Here is a 19,536-nt window from a genome sequence, read left to right as displayed (position 1 = left end):
TTGAGAATTGTTTTATAAACTTCTTTCCACATAACTTGTTTGAGAAAAACTTTGCCTGAAGCTATTGCTTTGTTGAACAGCAACGTCAGACTAGGTCTTCTGTTTCTATTCTTCTGCATTTGTCAGTGTATTATAAACAGACCCAAATACTGTAAGGTTTTTATCATCATCTATTTTCTTTATAATGTTAGTATTTGAGCCAAGGGTAGTGTATAGCTGTCTCTGAAACAATATAGCCAAGGTGATATGTGATCTTCTAGATGAGAGGCGATGGCATATTTGGGCTGAAACCAGTTATCTTTGTATTTGGTCTAAACTATATAAATAAAAAGAATCTTCAAAATGATCAGGCTTACATTGCTCTCAGAAGAACTTACTAAGGAAGAGGGATCTAAATGGACAGGTATTCCAAAAGGTAAACATAATGTGATTGTCTTACTACATTAGCTCAGAAGCTTGAACCTTAACTTTTCCTATGAGGAACTATGGAAATTGTCCAACAATGACAAACTGCAAGGACACTAAATCCTTGTTGACCACGTATATGGTAGGAGAGAAAATCTGTAATTGGTTTATTTTACAGGGAGTGCCAGTGAAGTACTCAAAGAATGGACAGTAACAGGCAAGAAAAAGGTAAAAATGAATTAAATTTAAAAGTATGATATTGATATGTGTATTATTTAAGAAATTTAGGCCCTGCAAAAATATTTGAAAAGATTTACCTATACCACTTCACTTTCATCTGGTTAAAAAGTCTTCTGTGACATTGAAACACAGCTGTGTATATAGAGTACCACAGTGCCTTGCATGTGATTTAAGGCTTGAATTCATGACCTTGAGGTTGAGAGTTGCATGCTCTACCGACTGAGCCACCCAGTCACCTTCTCTTTGCTTTTCCTCAATGTTTTCTTTCTGTTCCTCAGACTCAGCAATTTCCATTCTCCAGTCTTCAAGTTTACTTATTATTTTTTCTCTTATCTGCTGAAATCTTCCTTGGAATCCCTTTATGAATTTAAAAATTTCAGTTATTGTACTTTTCAGCTCCAGCATTTCTTTATTAACTTCTTTTGGATTTCCTGTCTCTTTATTGGTGTTTCCATTTTGCTCATACTTTGTTTTCTTGATTTTCTCCACATCTTCTTCTTCTTTTTTTTTTAAGATTTTATTTATTCATGAGAGACACAGAGAGAGAGAGAGAGGCAGAGACAAAGGCAGCAGAGGGAGAAGCAGGCTCCATGCAGGGAGCCCGACGTGGGACTCGATCCGGGGTCTCCAGGATCAGGTCCTGGGCTGAAGGCAGTGGCGTTAAACCGCTGAGCCACCCGAGCTGCCCTCATTTATTTTTTTGAGCATCTTTAAGACAGTTATTTTACTTTCTTTTAAGTTTTTATTTAAATTCCAGTTAGTTAAAATTCAGTGTAATATTAGTTTCAGGGGTACAGTACACTTCCATACATCACCCAATGCTCATTACAAGTGTATTCCTTGATTGCCATCACCTATTTCACCCATCCCCCCAACCCACCTCCCCTCTGGTAACCATCAGTTTGTTTTCTATAGATAACAGTAAGACAGTTGTTTTAGTCTTTAATGTATTTGCCAACAAATCTTTTTCAGCGGCTGTTTCTGTTGATTTTTTTTTCTTTAAACTTGTTTTTTGTGTGATTTTTATGCCTTGTGATTTTGAGTTGAAAACTGGATATTTAAGGGGCATCTGGGTGGCTCATTTGGTTCAGTGTCTGCCTTCAGCTCAGGTCATGATCCCAGGGTCCTGGGGTTTGGCCTCTCATCAGGCTCTCTGCTCAATGGGGAGTCTGCTTCTCCCTCTCCATCTGTCTGCTGCTACCCCTGCCTGTGCTGTCTCTCTCTGTCAAATAAATCTTTAAAAGAAAAAAAAAAAATCAGACATTTGAATCTAACAATGTGTTAACTTTGGAAATTAGATTCCCCCTCTTCCTCAGCGTTTGCTTATTTTTGGTTATTGTTAGTTTTCTGGGGCACTGCTCTTTCTATTCCCCTGAAAGTCACTCAGCCAAAGAGGGGTGGGACTTGCAACAATGGAAAGAGGTACAACCATGGGAGGAGGTACAACAATGGATGCCTACCTCTTCCTCTGCACTTCTGTGGTCAAAAGCAGCAGTCAGTGATCAGAGCACAGATCCCTAGTATTTGGAGAAGAGGGTTCTTTTTGTCTACCCAGACTCCCATAATTTGTGCAAGCTTCCCCCAAGAACAGGTGCACAGCTGCCCGTATCCTAGGGTAACTGCTTCTATACCAGGAGCTGATGCTGACTGAAATTAACCATAGTTTACTATCCAGGTTTTCACCATCAAATTGCAAGCCTTCAACAGACTCCAGAGTTCCAAAATAGTTAAATCAGACAGATTCTGCCAATGTAATATCTGTCTAGAAAGACAGATGACTGGTGCTTCCTTCTCTGTCATCTTCCCAGAATCCTCTGCAGTGCATTTTTAATTTATGTCTCTTATTAGACTGAGGTTGCACGTCATAGGATATGTTTACATCCTATACCATTTTTAGCTCTTGGTTTTTGTTAGAACTCTGTATAAATTTAGTTTTTTGTGTATAAGTTGGATATATTTTTTCACATTTTAAAATTTATGTTTTGATTTTGCTTATGGTGGGTTTTACCACGTGTAAATTTTTATATTTATGTGTTTGAGTTCATCCAAAGCATTTTACATAGTTACTTCAGTCAGTAGCTCAACATATATAAAAATGTCTTCAATATCCAGAAGAGCATATGAGAAATGGATAACACTGATTATCTTTAGATGGCTAGTGTTACCTCTGTGGGTTGTGTGGGGGGGGGGGAGGTCTTCTTTTTCTTTTCTCTTTTTCAAATCTTTAATAATCATTAGAACAAAAAGAAGAAAAGCAAACCAAAGCCTGCAGCAGAACCAAGTAACAGTATCCCAGATTCCAGTAAATCGGTTTCCATTCAAGACGAACAGTCTGCACCTTCTTCAGAGAAAGGTGGTATTAATGGTTACCATGTCAACGGTGCCATCAATGATACTGAGTCTGTGGACTCTCTCAGTGAGGGTATGGAGATACTTTCAATAGATGCCAGAGAATTGGAAGATCCTGAGTCTGCCACACCAGATATGCTGGATAGAACAGGTGAGTTTATTAAAAGTTGCATTCTGTTGAAAAATACTCAACTAGGGCTTCCTAGTTGAGAAAGCAATCAATAAATTACATTTAGTTTTAGTCTTTTACTTTTTAGTTTTTGTTGCTTTTTATGTGAAAGAGTCACATTTTGTATAGTTGATTCTTGAACAACATGGTTTGGACTGTGTAAGTCTACTTACATGTGGATTTTTTTAAAAAATACAATACAGTAATATAAATATGTTTTTCTGTTCCTAATGACTTTCTTAATATTTCTCTGGCTGACTTTATTGTAAGAATATAGAATATAATATAAAGTATAAATATGTGTTTATCAACTTTATATGTTATTGGTAAGGCTTCTGATCAACAGTAGGATATTGTTTTGGGGGAGTCAAAGTTACATATAGATTTTCAACTGCAAGGGTATCAGTGCCCCAACTCCCACATTAGGTCAACTGTAATTATCAAAGGCCAAGAAAAATAACAATTTTTACTTTATTGTCTCGTATTTTAATTTTAGTTTAAGTAAGTCTTGTGGAAATCTAACTTAATAATCCTTTAGTAGTTAGAGATTACAGAAGATGACCTTAAGATTTTTTTTTAAGATTTTTTAAAAAATTTATTTATTCATGAGAGGGAGAGGGAGAGGGAGAAGCAGGCTCCATGTAGGGAGCCCAACGTGGGACTCAATCCTGGGTCTCCAGGATCACACCCTGGAGGGAGCGCTAAAGCGCTGAGCCACCGGGGCTGCCCAAGATTTTTTTTAAAAAGATTTTATTTATTTATTTATGAGAGACACACAGAGGGAAAAGCAGGCTCCATGCAGGGAGCCTGATGCGGGGCTTGATACCGGGACTCCAGGGTCATGTCCTGAGCCGAAGGCAGATGCTTAACTGCTGAGCCACCCAGATGTCCCAACCTTAAGATTTTTTTTTTAATTGCTTACTTACTAAGGAAAATGACGATGATGAGTTGATGTCAGTGATATTATTCCAAGAAACACAATGAGGAGTATATAGTAATAACTGTAATTCCATGGCTTTCAGAAGTAGACTGTTGGTTTTTTATAGGCCCACATTTGTTTTCTAATAAAGATTTAAGCTTAGTGTTAGTTGTAAATTCACATATCATAATGTGGTGGGCACATTATTTGCCCACCATTTTGATGAATATTGGGAATAGCTCTTCTACTTTTTTTAAAGATTGATTTATTTGGTGGGGTGCTCATGTACAGGAGGGGCACAAAGATAGCCAAAGAGAAACCTAAACAGACTTCATGCTGTGTGTGGAACCCAACACAGGGCTCAACATCGGGCTTGATCTCAAAACCCTGAGATCATGACCTGAGCCGAAACCAAGAGTCAGACACTAAACTGACTGTGCCGTTCAGGCACTCTGGAAATATCTCTTTTTAAGGTTGGTGTTTTAATTACTTGTTTGTTAGTCCATTTCCCCTTGCTCTGTTGCTGCTAGCCTTATCAGTGTAATGAGAATTTAAGAATTATTCTGTATTTCTTAGAAGTTCTTTAATTGATTAGTTTGCTTACACAAAAAGAGAAAAATATAGCACCTATACTGACCTCAGACAAACCGAAGACAGTCCATGGCTTCCATTTTTTTCTGAGCGAGCTCTCCTCTTATTTCCTAACTCTTTGCCCTTTTCCTAAAGCTTTAAAAATTCTTCATTCCCTGGAACAGTGTAAAACTCTTTTTTCCTCAACATAACTTACAGAAGCTATCAGAAATAGTGCTGTTGACTCTCTTCACTTCTTTGTGCCCAGAGCTACCAAGATACAGGGAAGAAACTAACTTATCTAGCAGTTACCATAGACTTGTCATCTTCATCCAGAATACAGTTTAGGGCTAAGCCAGACACTACTCATAGCCTCATCCAGCTGATTCTGTTCTTTGTTCTATTTTGTCAGTTGTTTTTTTCACAACCTTTAAGAGGCATAGTTTTGCCTGAAACACTTTTCCTTTCTTATTTGTTTATACTTAAGACTGCTTGATTGATCTACTCCTAAATTTTACTCTTAAAATTCTGGACTCTTTCTTTGACAGGATCCACGCTGGAGAATGGCATCTCTGATTTTGAGCCCAAGTCTTTGACTATGCAGTCTACTCAGAATTCTCAGCAAAATAGGAATGCTGCCAAATCTCTTTCAAGGCCTACCACAGCACTGCAGTTTTCCAATCTGGGGATGGAAGATGTTCCACTCTCATCCACCAACAAAAAGCTAGGTAAATCAGAAGGCTGCCTTTGAGAGGAAGAAAAAAAATCTGTTTTTGACTAGTGAGGGCAAATTATCTCCTTGTTCCCACAGATAAGGTCTCAAGATAGTAGCAGGTAATACTTTTTCTGTGTTTTTTTTTTCTTTTTGTTTTTTTTTAACGCAGTAACTACCCCTCTCTGACTCCCATGTGCACAGTTGGAGTTTGATAGTATTTTTTTTTCATGACTAGTTTGTAATTTATTGGACTGATGTTGATTTCAGGACTTCTGTGATGTCAAGCTAACATAGGGACTAAATGTCGAGTAGTGGAGGGGATGAAGCCACCCACAAATTTGAGCAAACTTGAAAGGTAGTTGGAATTAGGGAAAAATTGAAAGGAGGACCTTGGTTCCTAACAATTCTAAAGATTTAATGATCCAAGGACCAGTTTATGGAAAAATTCAAAGTGTACAGACGCCTGTTAGGCAGGAGAAACAGGCAGATCACGACCTGAACCAAAGGCAGACTGCTAAGCCACCCAGATGCTCCCCCAGATAACTCTTCTGTTAACATTAACTTGTTTCTTTTATTTGCTTTATTGCAACATTTTTGTACCGTTTCCTTCATTTTTATCTCCTGGTTGACTTACCAGGAAAAACCACTGCTATCTCTGACATGACATTTTAAAGAAATATTTTCATTTTTCGTCATAATTTCATGCTCTCACTAATATCGGTCGGACTCTAGCTTCAAACAAGATCATTTCCTCTTAAGTGCTCAGCATTGATTGGTGGTAGCTCTTTGCTTTTTTTTTTTTTTAACTATAATAATCATTTAAATAATCAGTTAACAATGAAACAGTTAAAGATACTAGCCTCTCTGAGTGTCATACATCTAAGCATGGTGGTCCACTCCACTAAACAAATGAAACATAGAAATGTAAAAGATACTCGTAACCTGTAGCTCTTTATTGAATTATTTATTCCACACAAGCTAAGTTTAATTAGTGAAGCTTTCCTTTTAAATCTAACATAACCCTCAGCTTGGTGTAGAAAAGCACATCAAAAATAGTCAAACAAAAATAAAAGGATGAGACTTGAAAGCTTTTAAGTAGATTTGGAAAGAAATCAAAATGAGAAGGAATTTTTTTTAAAAGTTGAAAAAGTGTATCTTGGCACATTATAAACTTCTTAGATCCATGATTCCACCTCTCAGTTTGTATATGTAACTTTGACATTGGTGAATATAGAAAGGTCAGTAGAACTCTTGGAAACTGGTTAGAATATGTTGGGTAGGTTAAGTATATTTCATCTTTATCTACAAAATTGGCTTATTCACATATAATGCTTCACACTGTACTACAGAGAATTTTGTAATGTCTGCATGGTGAATTATATTCTACTAAATCCTGTCATTTAGAGAGTTTTGAAACTTTAGTACCTATTCAAATACTTATTTTTTTAGCCTTTTTGCTCACTGTGTTTTATTTCATTTTGTACAGTTTCTGAAGTTGCCATCTTCAAATTCATTACTCTTTTTTTTTTTTTTTAAACAGTTTCTAATCTGCTGTTTGTCCCATCCAGTGTATTTTTCATCTCAGACACTGTCTTTTTTCATCTCTAGAGGTTCAGTTGGGGGTTTTTTAAAGTATCATCCATGTCTCTCCTTAACATGTTTATGCCTTCCTCTGCCTTCCTGAACATACAGTATCTGATTATATTAGCTGTTTTGATGTCCTTGTTTACTTGATTTTACATCTGTGATATTTCTTTTTTTTTTTTTTTTCAATTCCAAAGGTTTATTTCCTTAAATCAGTATTACACAATTTAACGCAAATGAAGGGGTTGGGAGAATCACACAAAACTCCTTTTAAAGTACACCAAGGGTGGGGCGCTGAATCGTGGAGAACAGAATCAGCTGGCAGCACACACGCTGGGAGGTGGGCAGCACGGCAGCCCACAGGGGCACCTACGAGGGGTGGGAAGCTGCCTGAGTTCCCTCCTGTGGCACCAGCCTCCTGGTGGCCCTGGAACATCTGTGATATTTCTGAATCTGCTTCTGTTAGTTGATTTTTCTCTTCACTGTGGGTCATGTTTGTCTGCCTCTTTGTATGCCTAGTAATTTTTTCTTGGATGCCAGACGTGAATTTTTCTTTGTCGATTGCTAGATATTTTGTTTTATTTAAGTACTTTTTTAAAGATTTTGTTTGTTTATTTGAGTGAGAGAGAGCAGGGGTAGGGGCAGAGAGAGAGGGAGAAGCAGACTCCCCACTGAGCAGGGAGCCTGACCCAGGGCTCAATCCCAAGACCCTGAGATCATGACCTGAGCCAAAGGCAGATGCTTAATTGACTGAGCCACCCAGACGCCCTATTTAAGTATTCTTATGATTTCTTCTGGGACTGTTATTTGGTAACAGTTTGGGGCTTGCTTTTAAAAAGCTTTGTTAGGTGGAACTAGAGCAGCCTTTAGAGCTAATTTTGCCTCATTGCTGAGGCAGTACCCTTCCAAGTGCTCTACTGGTATCCCATTCTGGCTGGTGTGAACATAAACTATTTGTGGCCTGGGTGAAGTCTTGAGATTGTTCTCTCTGTTCCTTTCCAGTGGTTCTTTTTCCTGTCTCAGGTAGTTTCCTCACCCCAATGCATTCATAATGCTCTGTGATCTCTACAGTTTCCTCATCTTTGTGTAGCTCTCCTCTCCAGTATTCTGCCTTTATTTTTTTTTAAACTTTTTTTTTATTTTATTTTATTTATGATAGTCATACAGAGAGAGAGAGAGAGAGAGAGGCAGAGACATAGGCAGAGGGAGAAGCAGGCTCCATGCACCGGGAGCCTGACATGGGATCCGATCCTGGGTCTCCAGGATCGTGCCCTGGGCCAAAAGCAGGCGCCAAACCGCTGCGCCACCCAGGGATCCCGTATTCTGCCTTTAGAATTCTAGTCGCCTGGGCCTCTCCAGTTCTCAACTCTGTCCCCTCAATTAGATTAGGATTTCTCCTCCTTGCGTTGCAGCCTGGAAACTTTCATGGCAGTAAATTGGGGCAGTCATAGGCCTCCCTTCATTTGTTTCTGTTTTCTCAGGGAAAAAGTACTGCCTACTGCCTGTTGTATAAAAACCTAGTTTCATATGTTTTGTCTTTGTGTATGTGTTATTTAAAACAGGGAGATAAATCCAACTCCTATTACTCCATCTTGGCTAGGATACTTTTTTTTTTTTAATCTATGAAAACATCAATTTTTTGTTGAGGAGGGTGGCCATTCAGGGAACATTCTTAGTCCACGTGACATTTGTTACTTTACATGTGTGGGTGTTCATATCTACCCTTCAAGTTATCTGTGCTCCTTTTTTTTTTTTTTTTTTAATATTAATCCTTGGGTTTTTTCCCTCAAGGTTCCAATATTGAAAAGTCTGTGAAAGACCTCCAGCGCTGCACAGTGTCTCTTGCACGGTATCGAGTTGTAGTTAAAGAAGAGATGGATGCTTCCATTAAGAAAATGAAACAAGCTTTTGCTGAGTTGCAGAGCTGGTAAGTTAAGTTGCATTGGATCACATTGGCACAAAAAGGATCACTTATGAAGATGGGCAGCCCTTCACCAGGTTCTTTAATTCCTGTCTCTTAATTGTTCTTTATAGTAGGGAGAAACTTAGAAGTCCTATGGTATATTTAGCTTTCTGCTTCATTCAACTCCTTTTGGTCACAGTATAGAAATCAGTGGTACAGAGAACTCATTATGTTCTAGGAATGGGTCTGAGGTTGATAGTGTTTGGAAAAGGACAAATAATTATGAGTCTTGCATCCTTACTTCAGGGTCTGTCTCTTAAACCAGGAACCTGCAACAAATGACATGATGAGTTTGAACAAAGTAATGAAGTAGGAAAGACCTCTTTGCTTACCTGCCTCCTGTCATCCTTCCTAATGCAACCTGCCATAATTATCTCTTTTGTGCCTTATTATTAGTCATTGATTTGTTTTAATTTTGTATTCTTTAACTGTGTTCTAAAAAATACTCACCTGGGATGCCTGGGTAGCTCAGTGGCTGAGCGTCTGCCCTTGGCTCAGGGCATGATCCTGGGGTCCAGGGATCAAGTCCCACATTGGGCTCCTGCAGGGAGCCTGCTTCTCCCTCTGCCTGTGTCTCTGCCTCTTTCTCTGTGTCTCTCATGAATAAATTTTAAAATCTTTTTAGAAATAAATAAATAAATAAACAATACTATCTTAAAGTATATTAATATGTATTCTGTAGGGGAAATAGGGTTTGGTAAAGAGGTTTGAAAATGCTTTTGAAATATTTTTACTCCTGGACTTCTTATCTGCTTTTTCAATGCTGATGTGCACTGTGAATCTACAAGAAGCTATACTATGCTGTTTCTCAAGTGTATTTGATTATAGAATCTTTTGGGGGAAGAAATATAGTCTTCTGTTTTTTTAGAACACTGGGTGGCTCAGTGTTTGGTGCCTGCCTTTGGCCCAGGGCGCAATCCTGGAGTCCTGGGATCGAGTCCCGCGTCAGGCTCCCTGCATGGAGCCTGCTTCTCCATATGCCTGTGTCTCTGCCTCTCCCTCTCTATCATGAATAAATGAATAAAATCTTAAAAAAAAAAAAAGGCAAGCTGTTTTAACTACTTTATATTTAAGTGTTAACTAATAGTGAAACCATAACTCCATTCCAGGGAGGTACTTGCATTTTGTAAAGGATTTTTTTGAAAATAGAAAAACCCTGGGCACCCCCAGTGACCCAGCAGTTTTAGCGTCACCTTCGGCCCAGGGTGTGATCCTGGAGACCCAGGATCAAGTCCCACGTCGGGCTCCCTGCACGGAGCCTGCTTCTCCCTCTGCTTGTGTGTGTGTGTCTCTCTCTGTCTGTCATGAATAAATAAATAAAATTTTAGGGGATCCCTGGGTGGCTCCTGGGTTTGGTGCCTGCCTTTGGCCCAGTCAATTAAGGTGGAACTAGAGCAGGCTTGGGGTCCCGCGTCGGGCTCCCAACTTGGAGCCTGCTTCTCCCTCTGCCTGTGTGTCTGCCTCTCTCTCTCTCTCTCTATCATGAATAAATAAATAAATCTTTAAATAAATAAATAAAATTTAAAAAAGAAAGAAAGAAAGAAAAGCCCTGAGGATCAAAATCAGTAAAGTAGTAGAAAGTCAAGCAGCTAGGTTGATTTTTGGAGATTAAGACTGTCTACCCTGCTTCTTTTTTTTTTTTTTTTGGATATTTTTTTATGGAGTTCGATTTGCCAACATATAGTATAACACCCACTGCTCATCCCGTCAAGTGCCCCCCCTCAGTGCCTGTCACCCAGTCACCCCATTCCCCCACCCACCTCCCCCTCCACTATCCCTTGTTCGTTTCCCAGAGTTAGGAGTATCTCATGTTCTGTCTCCCTCTCTGATATTTCCCACTCATTTTCTCTCCTTTCCCCTTTAATCCCTTTCACTATTTTTTATATTCCCTGAATGAATGAAACCATATAGTATTTGTCCTTCTCCAGTTGACTTACTTCACTCAGCATAATACCCTCCAGTTCCATCCACGTTGAAGCAAATGGTGGGTATTCCTCGTTTCTAATGCCTGAGTAATATTCCATTGTATACATAGACCACATCTTCTTTATCCATTCATCTTTCGATGGACACCGAGGCTTCTTCCACAGTTTGGCTATTGTGGACATTGCTGCTATAAACTTTGGGGTGCAGGTGTCCTGCCGTTTCACTGCATCTGTATCTTTGGGGTAAATCACCAGCAGTGCAATTGCTGGGTTGTAGGGTAGTTCTATTTTTAACTCTTTGAGGAACCTCCACACAGTTTTCCAGAATGGCTATACCAGTTCACAGTCCCACCAACAGTGCAAGAGGGGTCCCCTTTCTCCACATCCTCTCCAACATTTGTTGTTTCCTGTCTTGTTAATTTTCCCCATTCTCACTGGTGTGAGGTGGTATCTCATTGTGGGTTTTTTTGATTTGTATGTCCCTGAAGGCAAGTGATGCAGAGCATTTTCTCATGTGCTTATTGGCTATGTGATGTCTTCTTTGGTGAAATTTCTGTTCATGTCTTTTGCCCATTTCATGATTGGATTGTTTGTTTCTTTGCTGTTGAGTTTAATAAGTTCTTTATAGATCTTGGATACTAGCCCTTTATTGATATGTCATTTGCAAATATCTTCTCCCATTCTTCTACCTTGCTTCTTTGTAAGACTTACCTAGATCTGAAATATGAGAGGAGGGATCCCTGGGTGGCGCAGCAGTTTGGCGCCTGCCTTTGGCCCAGGGCGCGATCCTGGAGACCCAGGATCGAATCCCACGTCGGGCTCCCGGTGCATGGAGCCTGCTTCTCCCTCTGCCTGTGTCTCTGCCTCTCTCTCTCTCTCTCTCTGTGTGACTATCATAAATTAAAAAAAAAAAATTAAAAAAAAAATGAAATATGAGAGGAGAGGTTCATGAATAGAGAGAACTACCCCACTCCTCTTCCCAGCCATCCATTATCTTGCCTGTCTGTGGTCATATTCAGCCATGTTTCTGTTCATAAACCAGATTGGTCACTTCATGCCACAAGAAACGAGATAGAGGGAATATCGGTAGATTCAGTCCTGTGAATTGAAGAGGGGGTGAATTAATGAAGATGTAGAATAAAGCCTCCAGGGATCCCTGGGTGGCGCAGCGGTTTGGCGCCTGCCTTTGGCCCAGGGCGCGATCCTGGAGACCCGGGATCGAATCCCACATCGGGCTCCCGGTGCATGTAGCCTGCTTCTCCCTCTGCCTCTCTTTCTCTCTCTCTCTCTGTGACTATCATAAATTAAAAAAAAAAAAAAAAAAAAAGCCTCCAAAAGTTGCTGACACCCACTTTTATCATTTGCAAAATATGGAATGGTCCACTAAATCATCATAACCAACGTACTTTTAAGATAGATAATTCATCTGCTAGTCTACCCATGCTTTGTCCCGAATCCTGAGTTTTCCCTTTTAGGTTTTAGAGCCAGAAACTTAATGTCGTATCTTCTGTTTTTCTTACATATATGTTTACTTCAGCCAGATTACTTGTCTCAAGTCTTAACATTCACATTTCCTTTTCCATATAACTGTTATTTTTTTTCTTCCATATAATTGTTATTGCCACTTTTCTATCCTAACATATTTTTCTGTATCTTTATACTTCTCTAAATCCAACCAGTTCTCCCAAACTTACATTAGGTTAAGCTCTAACTCTTCTGGAAATATTTCTAAGTAATTGGTTTCTACTTCTACTCCTTCTAAACCTTCCGGGAGGAAGCACCAAATCCTTTGCCCTGGGTTATTATCATATCAGATATTATTGACTCATTTGAAAAGAAAAAAGAGCTAAGAGTAGGTCATCACAACTTTGCTTTGATAAGCCTCTGGTCTCCATGATTGTTTAGCTTACTGATTACTTAGTCACAGGATCTGATTCTATTCAGAACCAGCCTGAACCAGGAAACACAGTTCCGGGAGAGAGATTTGTGAGTTCCTGTTGACATGGAACCCAGCCAAAGGGAGCCTCCTTCAATAAATGACAAATGAAACAGTTTCCTGCCCGGGAACTATATATTTAGGATTGATTAGCAGACGTGGCAACCATGTCATTTTAACTTGAGGAAAGAGATTTACCTGCACTTTCCTGCTGGTGCCCTTCTCTGTGGCTGATTGGGTTTTATACTACCTTATTTCAATGCCCCTTGTGTTGCTACTTCAAGATATAATTGGCAGGTGAGCTAACTCCATTTGGCACTGAACCAGAGCTTGGAGTTAATGTCACTTAGGAAGCTATTTTTTTTGTATTGGTTATAATATAAAAGAAAATAAAAGTGTTTTAACAAATTTGCAGCGGTAAGATTACATTACCCCTTATGGGGCACTAGGGGAATTAATACGGATAACTGCTTTCATTTGGGGGCCAAATGAAAGCTGACACAAACCTGTAGGAAGATAAAATCAGAGGCTTTCCAGTATATAAAACTTAAAATCTGTTTTGTTGATGATATCCAGTAATCATCTCTAGACCCAAGTTTACTTTTCTTGTTCATACATAAAATTTGTCTGACTTACATTGTTGGAGGTATTCGTTGACTTAGGTTTTAGGCTATTAAGGAACAGGATAGGGAATGGAACATGAAGCTAAAGGAGGTAAATTATTTTGGACAATTGTCACATAATGTGTTGGTGAAAATGCCAACAGGAATCCCACTCAACTTGCCTTTTTTTCTTTTTAAGATTTTATTTATTTATTCATGAGAGATACAGAGAAAGGGAGAAGCAGGCTCCATGCAGGGAGCCCAATGCAGGACTCGATCCGGGGACTCCAGGATCACGCCCTGGGCCGAAGGCAGGTGCTAAACCACTGAGCCACCCAGGGATCCTCTCAACTTGCCTTTTAAATAAAAACTTCTCTTTTATCAAGAGTAAGAAGATACTTATTAAAAGGTGAATATGGATAAGAAATCTGAAATTCTACAACACATAAAGTCAATATATTTGTGCTTAAGATTGAAATTTTTCCTAGCTAATTCCTCATTCACCTAGAAAAGTTACTTCCGTTTGTTTGAATTTCCCTTTTCCTCTCATGTTAAGCTACCAATAGTCTTACCTAAGGCTTTTAGATACTTAAATTTAAAGTCCATATAGGGATCCCTGGGTGGCGCAGTGGTTTAGCGCCTGCCTTTGGCCCAGGGCGTGGTCCTGGAGACCCAGGATCGAGTCCCACGTCGGGCTCCCAGTGCATGGAGCCTGCTTCTCCCTCTGCCTGTGTCTCTGCCTCTCTCACTCTCTCTGTGACTATCATAAATTAAAAAAAAAAAAAAATTACAGTCCATATAAAGATAGTGAAAACTTAGGTATCATTTTATGAACCAAAACATTTTCATTAATTGCTGAAAAGCATAGAAAGAAAGGAATGGGCTAATATAATAATGTATTACCAAAAAATGTCCATACCACTCCATAGCTTTAAATTATTCTTCAGTTTTTGCATATTCAGTACATGATACTACTAGGCCTAGGTTTGCATGGTTTTCAATCTTCTTTAATTTAAAATTTGAACTCCTGGGGATCCCTGCGTGGCGCAGCGGTTTGGCGCCTGCCTTTGGCCCAGGGCGCGATCCTGGAGACCCAGGATCGAATCCCACATTGGGCTCCCGGTGCATGGAGCCTGCCTCTCTCTCTGCCTATGTCTCTGCCTCTCTCTCTCTCTCTGTGTGTGACTATCATAAATAAATAAAAAATTAAAATAATTAAAAAATAAAAAAAAATAAAATTTGAACTCCTTAACCATCTGTGAAAATAACTAGTAACACATGAAAATTACAACTTACCAAACATATCCAGTCATATTATCTGATTTATTTATCTGGGTTTCTGTCCTGCAAAGTAGGAATTTTAAATTCAACTTTACTGTTTAAAAGGGAGTGAGTCTTAGATTAAGCAGTTTGTCTAATGACATCATAAGTTGCAGACTCAGTGTTTGAATCTCTGTATTCTGGCTCCCAGAACCCATGATTGTCATCCCATTTATCATTGATAGCCCACTTCTCACTAAAGCTTAGGAACAATGCTAGAGACTTGTATTGCACATGTATAAATCACATGTATTATTTCCTTCTCAGCGTTTATAAAGGCTATGTGAGGAAATTTAGGGACTAAGGAATTTTGTCATTATGGAACAGGGTTAGAATGAGGAGGACCAAGATTTTGACTGAGCCTATGAAAGTATTGAGCCTATATAAGCCTATGAGCCATATTAAGCCTATGAAAGACTGAGCCTATATAAGTATTTTTTTTAGTTCAAAAAATAAATCTAAAAGAAGAAATAGTCCACCCAAATGTTACTTTGTAATTGAGAAGCCCTAAATCATCCTTCATAAGTGACAACTTACAGTGATTTTGTGATTCACATCTCCTTCAGGTAGGATCCTGGTTGCGGGGAAGGTGTGAAGATTAAAGGAAAGTTACAATGGAGAGGGGTCAATTAGAAAATATTTCTTAAAGGAAATGAATCATTATTAAGCCTTGAACATCAGATAGAATTTACACTGGCAGAAAGGATGGGACGAGAACACTGCATTTAGGAGATCTGATCTAAGCAAGGGCACGGAAGGGATCTGTAGGGACTCCACAGCTACAGCAAAGGGGACGGTGGTTGAAAGTAATAGGGGATGAAGTCGGAGACCAAGGTAAAATGGGAGCATTTGATAAAGGAATCTGAATTTTGTTTTTCTTTCCTTTTTTAAGGTTCCATTTTTCCTTATGTTTACTATATATCCCATCATTATAACAGTAGTTTTTAAAAATAGGAATAAAAGAAAAAAAAAAATAGGAATAAAAGTCATATAACTCTACCAACTTAACAAATAATTAATTTTTTATTTTCTGTGTTCCCTTGTGTCGCCCATCTACATGCATACATAATCTTAATAGTTGTAATCATAGTGTAATTTTGTAATATAATCTCTTCACATAAAGTTACCTTTGATTCACCTCTCTATAACTGCCTACACTGTGTTAAGGTGTGTATGTGTTCATTTAAGAATTTCTAGACAGTGGATCTGGAATGTATAGTAATTAACCAAAGTTAATATGAAAGCATCTTACTAAATATATATTCTGCCGAAACTGAAGAATCAAGATGAGTACAGAAATTAGAATAATAACTGTTGCTGCCTTTTATTGAGCTGTTATGGTATGTCAGAAGCTCTTATGTACATACCTCTATAATCTGTTTAACAATATCACTCGTACTATTATACTCATTTTATAGATGAGAAAAGATGGGCACAGAAAAAAATAATTTGCCCAAAGTCATACTTGGTATTAAGTGACACTTTTCTACTATACTCTGCTTCCTTTTTCTGGTTCTTACTAGGTATTTCTGTTTGCCTTTATTTTTCAGTCTTTATCTCCCTCTAGACATTGCTATCATAATTTTAGAGACAGGATTAAAAAAAAAAAAAACAATACTGTTTCACATGAGGATCTAGTCAGCTACTGGCTAGATGGCTTAATATTCTAACCATTTTTCCTTACCAACCAGAAACGAATAATAAACTCCTTGGTAATCTAGATTGCTACTGGTTCTTTTTTTCCTAAATATATTGTAAAATATCCTCAAGTTCTGTGGTCTATAGTATTACTTTATAATTGAGATGCTTTTTTTTACCACTGGGAAAGAGCAAAAAAAGTAATCTATTGAGGGCCTGTTCCAAGTGTTCAGCTTATATTCACATCCTAACTTCTTAAAAGCTCCTTGAGACTGTTAAAATATGAAATCACATGTCTACATGCTTTGTAAAGGACTCCTGATAAAGAGGAACCCACCAGGGACACCTAGGTGGCTCAGTGGTTGAGCCTCTGCCTTTAGCTCAGGGTGTGATCCCAGGTTTGGGCATCAAGTCCCACATCAGGCTCCCCACAGGGATCCTGCTTCTCCCTCAGCCTTTGTCTCTGCCCCTCTCTCTCTCTCTCTCTGTGTGTCTCTCATGAATAAATAGATAAATCTTAAAAAAAAAAAAAAAAAAGGAAGAACCCACCAAAATTTTCATAAGATCCAAATTTGATTTAATAAGCTAGTTCTTTTAATTAATTCTACCTCTTTTTTCAACTCAGTATGATGACCTGGCTACTATCTAACTGAGGTTTTTTTGTTTCTGTTTTGAGCCTATATATATGTACCATATTCCACCAAGGCCAGTGCTGGGAGTACGGGGTTCTGTAAAACTTGAGATGTCATTAATTTTCTGCCAATAAAAACTACTGACGGTTCTCTCTCTTGATTGTTTTTATGAGAAGAGGGAAGTGTAAGTGTCTTCAGAGAAATAAAGGTGTTTGCTTTGGCTTTGCTTGGATTTCTGCTTTGACTGGCTAGTAGAGTTAGAATAAACAAGTTTTAAGTTTTCAGCAAATATAATCAAGTACAAATATTTCCTAACATTATTGAGTAGTTTAGAGTATTGTCCCTTAAAATAATTGGCTGGGGGGGCACCTGAGTGGTTCAGTTGGTTAATAAGCATCTGCCTTTGGCTTAGGTCATGATCCCAGGGTCCTGGGATTGAGCCCCATGTTGGGCTCCCTGCCCTGCAGGGAGCCTGCTTCTCCCTCTTTCTCTGCCTGCCACTCCCCCTGCTTGTGCAAGTGCACGTTCTCTGTCAAATAAATAAATTAAATGTTTAAAAAAATAATTGGCTGTGAAATTGCCAGAGATGTGTTTCCATTATAACATTAGAACGACATATAATGACAACATATAACTACAACCATAAGCAAATGATAGTTAACAATTTTTGGTACCAAGGAATACCGAAGGCAATAGCTAGAATCAATAATCTACATGTTAATCATATTAATTAAAGGGCTTGGGCAGCCCTGGTGGTGCAGCGGTTTAGCGCCGCCTGCAGCCTGGGGCCTGGGATGTGATCCTGGAGACCCGGGATCAAGTCCCACATCGGGCTTCCTGCATGGGGTCTGCTTCTCCCTCTGCCTGTGTCTCTGCCTCTCTCTCACTCTCTCTGAATGAATAAATAAATAAATCTTAAAAAAAAAAAAGATTAAAGGACTTGCTTCAAATGATAGACATACAATATGTCTTAGAGATATGAATGATAATACTATAGGAAAAACTGTTCTGAGCAACTAAATAAATTACATAAAAGCTTTAGAATAAGTTGAGCAAATGTGAAGATAGTAAAAAGTCTTGGTAAGGAGGGAAGGAGATACGGAACATTCAGACATTTACCAGTCTTTCCCCTTAGTGACAGTGACAAGTCATCTAAAACTATTTCTCATAATTGAAGAAAAGATATGGAAATTCTCTATGCATATGTTATGAGGCTCAGGCTTAATAAGACCTACTGTCTTTCTAAATAAAGTTCCAGCCATATTTAGCTGAATTTCATTAGCAGTTTCAGAATCCAGTGTATCAGATGCTTATTGCAGTGTGTTTCCATTCAGGAAAACCTTGAGAGGGGCACCTGCATGGCTCAGTGGTTGAGTATCTACCTTCAGCTGGGGGCGTGATCCCAGGGTCCTAGGATCGAGTCCTGCATCGGACTCCTTGCAGGAAGCCTGCATCTCCCTCTGCCTAGGTCTCTGCCTCTCTCTCTGTGTCGCTCATGAATAAATAAATAAAAGTTTTAAAAATAATAAAGAAAACCTTGAGAGAACAGTTTTGAACTTAGTGCCCTCATGTACTGGCAAGGTAAGAGAAAATCTGACCTTCTGAGTGAGTCTTTCATCACTTTCTGAGAGGACTCATTGCTTGCATTTATGGCCTCTAAAAACTTTTACTTCAAACCGCAGGTACTTTTGAATCTCTTGGCCACAGATCTATTCGGGGACCGCTGTTTAGCTTAGGAACAGATGAAAAACTTGAGCTTAAGCTTACACATTGTTAGAAAGCTGTCTTACAGTAAACTATAGTTTTTAATTATTTTTTAAAAGTCTTTGCTATTTATCTTTATGCTTAACATATTTCTCACTTTTGAACTCTTCCCACACCTTCTCTACCTATTTGGTGATACAGTGTGTTTCCCTAATTTTTTATTATGAAAACTTTCAAAGATACAAAAAAGATGCTAGGATAGTAATGTGTGTGTGTGTGTTGTGTTTTGGTGGAACCATTTGGAAGTCGCAGGCATCATGACATGTCATTTCTAAATGCTTTACATAATGGATGACCTAAAAACATGGTCATTCTACACAATTGCAATATATTATGTGATGTACTTTTAATTTTTTTTTAATTTTTTTAAAATTTATTTATGATAGTCACAGAGAGAGAGAGAGAGAGAGGCAGAGACATAGGCAGAGGGAGAAGCAGGCTCCATGCACCGGGAGCCTGATGTGGGATTCGATCCCGGGTCTCCAGGATCGCGCCCTGGGCCAAAGGCAGGCGCCAAACCGCTGCGCCACCCAGGGATCCCTGTGATGTACTTTTAATAAGAAAATTACTATTATATTGTTTTGTATCAATCTCAGACTATGATACTGGTGATGCTATCAGAGATGCTGGGTGGCACTGACCTGGGCCCCACATTACTTGTGATGAGCCCATTTTTAAGCTGTATTATGACTAGATCAGCCCTCCTGCTTCTTATGATTGCAAGACACGCCTTAGCCTATTAGAGAACTTTGTAAAAAACATAGGGTTTATTATTTACATGTCCTAGAGGGTACATGGCATGCCC

At 38.8% G+C, this 19,536-nt stretch overlaps 1 protein-coding gene across 1 annotated transcript in view; it reads left to right on the top strand.

Annotated features, from left to right (window-relative positions):
- The window catches only part of SPATS2 (spermatogenesis associated serine rich 2), a 67,193-nt gene that overhangs the window by 34,352 nt on the left and 13,305 nt on the right, over positions 1–19,536 (top strand). The window contains exons 4-7 of the mRNA XM_025477524.3: positions 584–633; positions 2,884–3,145; positions 5,201–5,380; positions 8,743–8,878. Coding sequence (XP_025333309.1) covers positions 584–633; positions 2,884–3,145; positions 5,201–5,380; positions 8,743–8,878 — 628 coding nt within the window. The remainder of the gene's footprint in view (positions 1–583; positions 634–2,883; positions 3,146–5,200; positions 5,381–8,742; positions 8,879–19,536) is intronic.

The sequence above is a fragment of the Canis lupus genome, chromosome 27, assembly GCF_003254725.2.
Source record: "Canis lupus dingo isolate Sandy chromosome 27, ASM325472v2, whole genome shotgun sequence".
Classification (NCBI taxonomy): Eukaryota; Metazoa; Chordata; class Mammalia; order Carnivora; family Canidae; genus Canis; species Canis lupus.
Note: the sequence above shows the minus strand (reverse complement) of the source record. Positions and strands in the feature narration are given on the sequence as shown.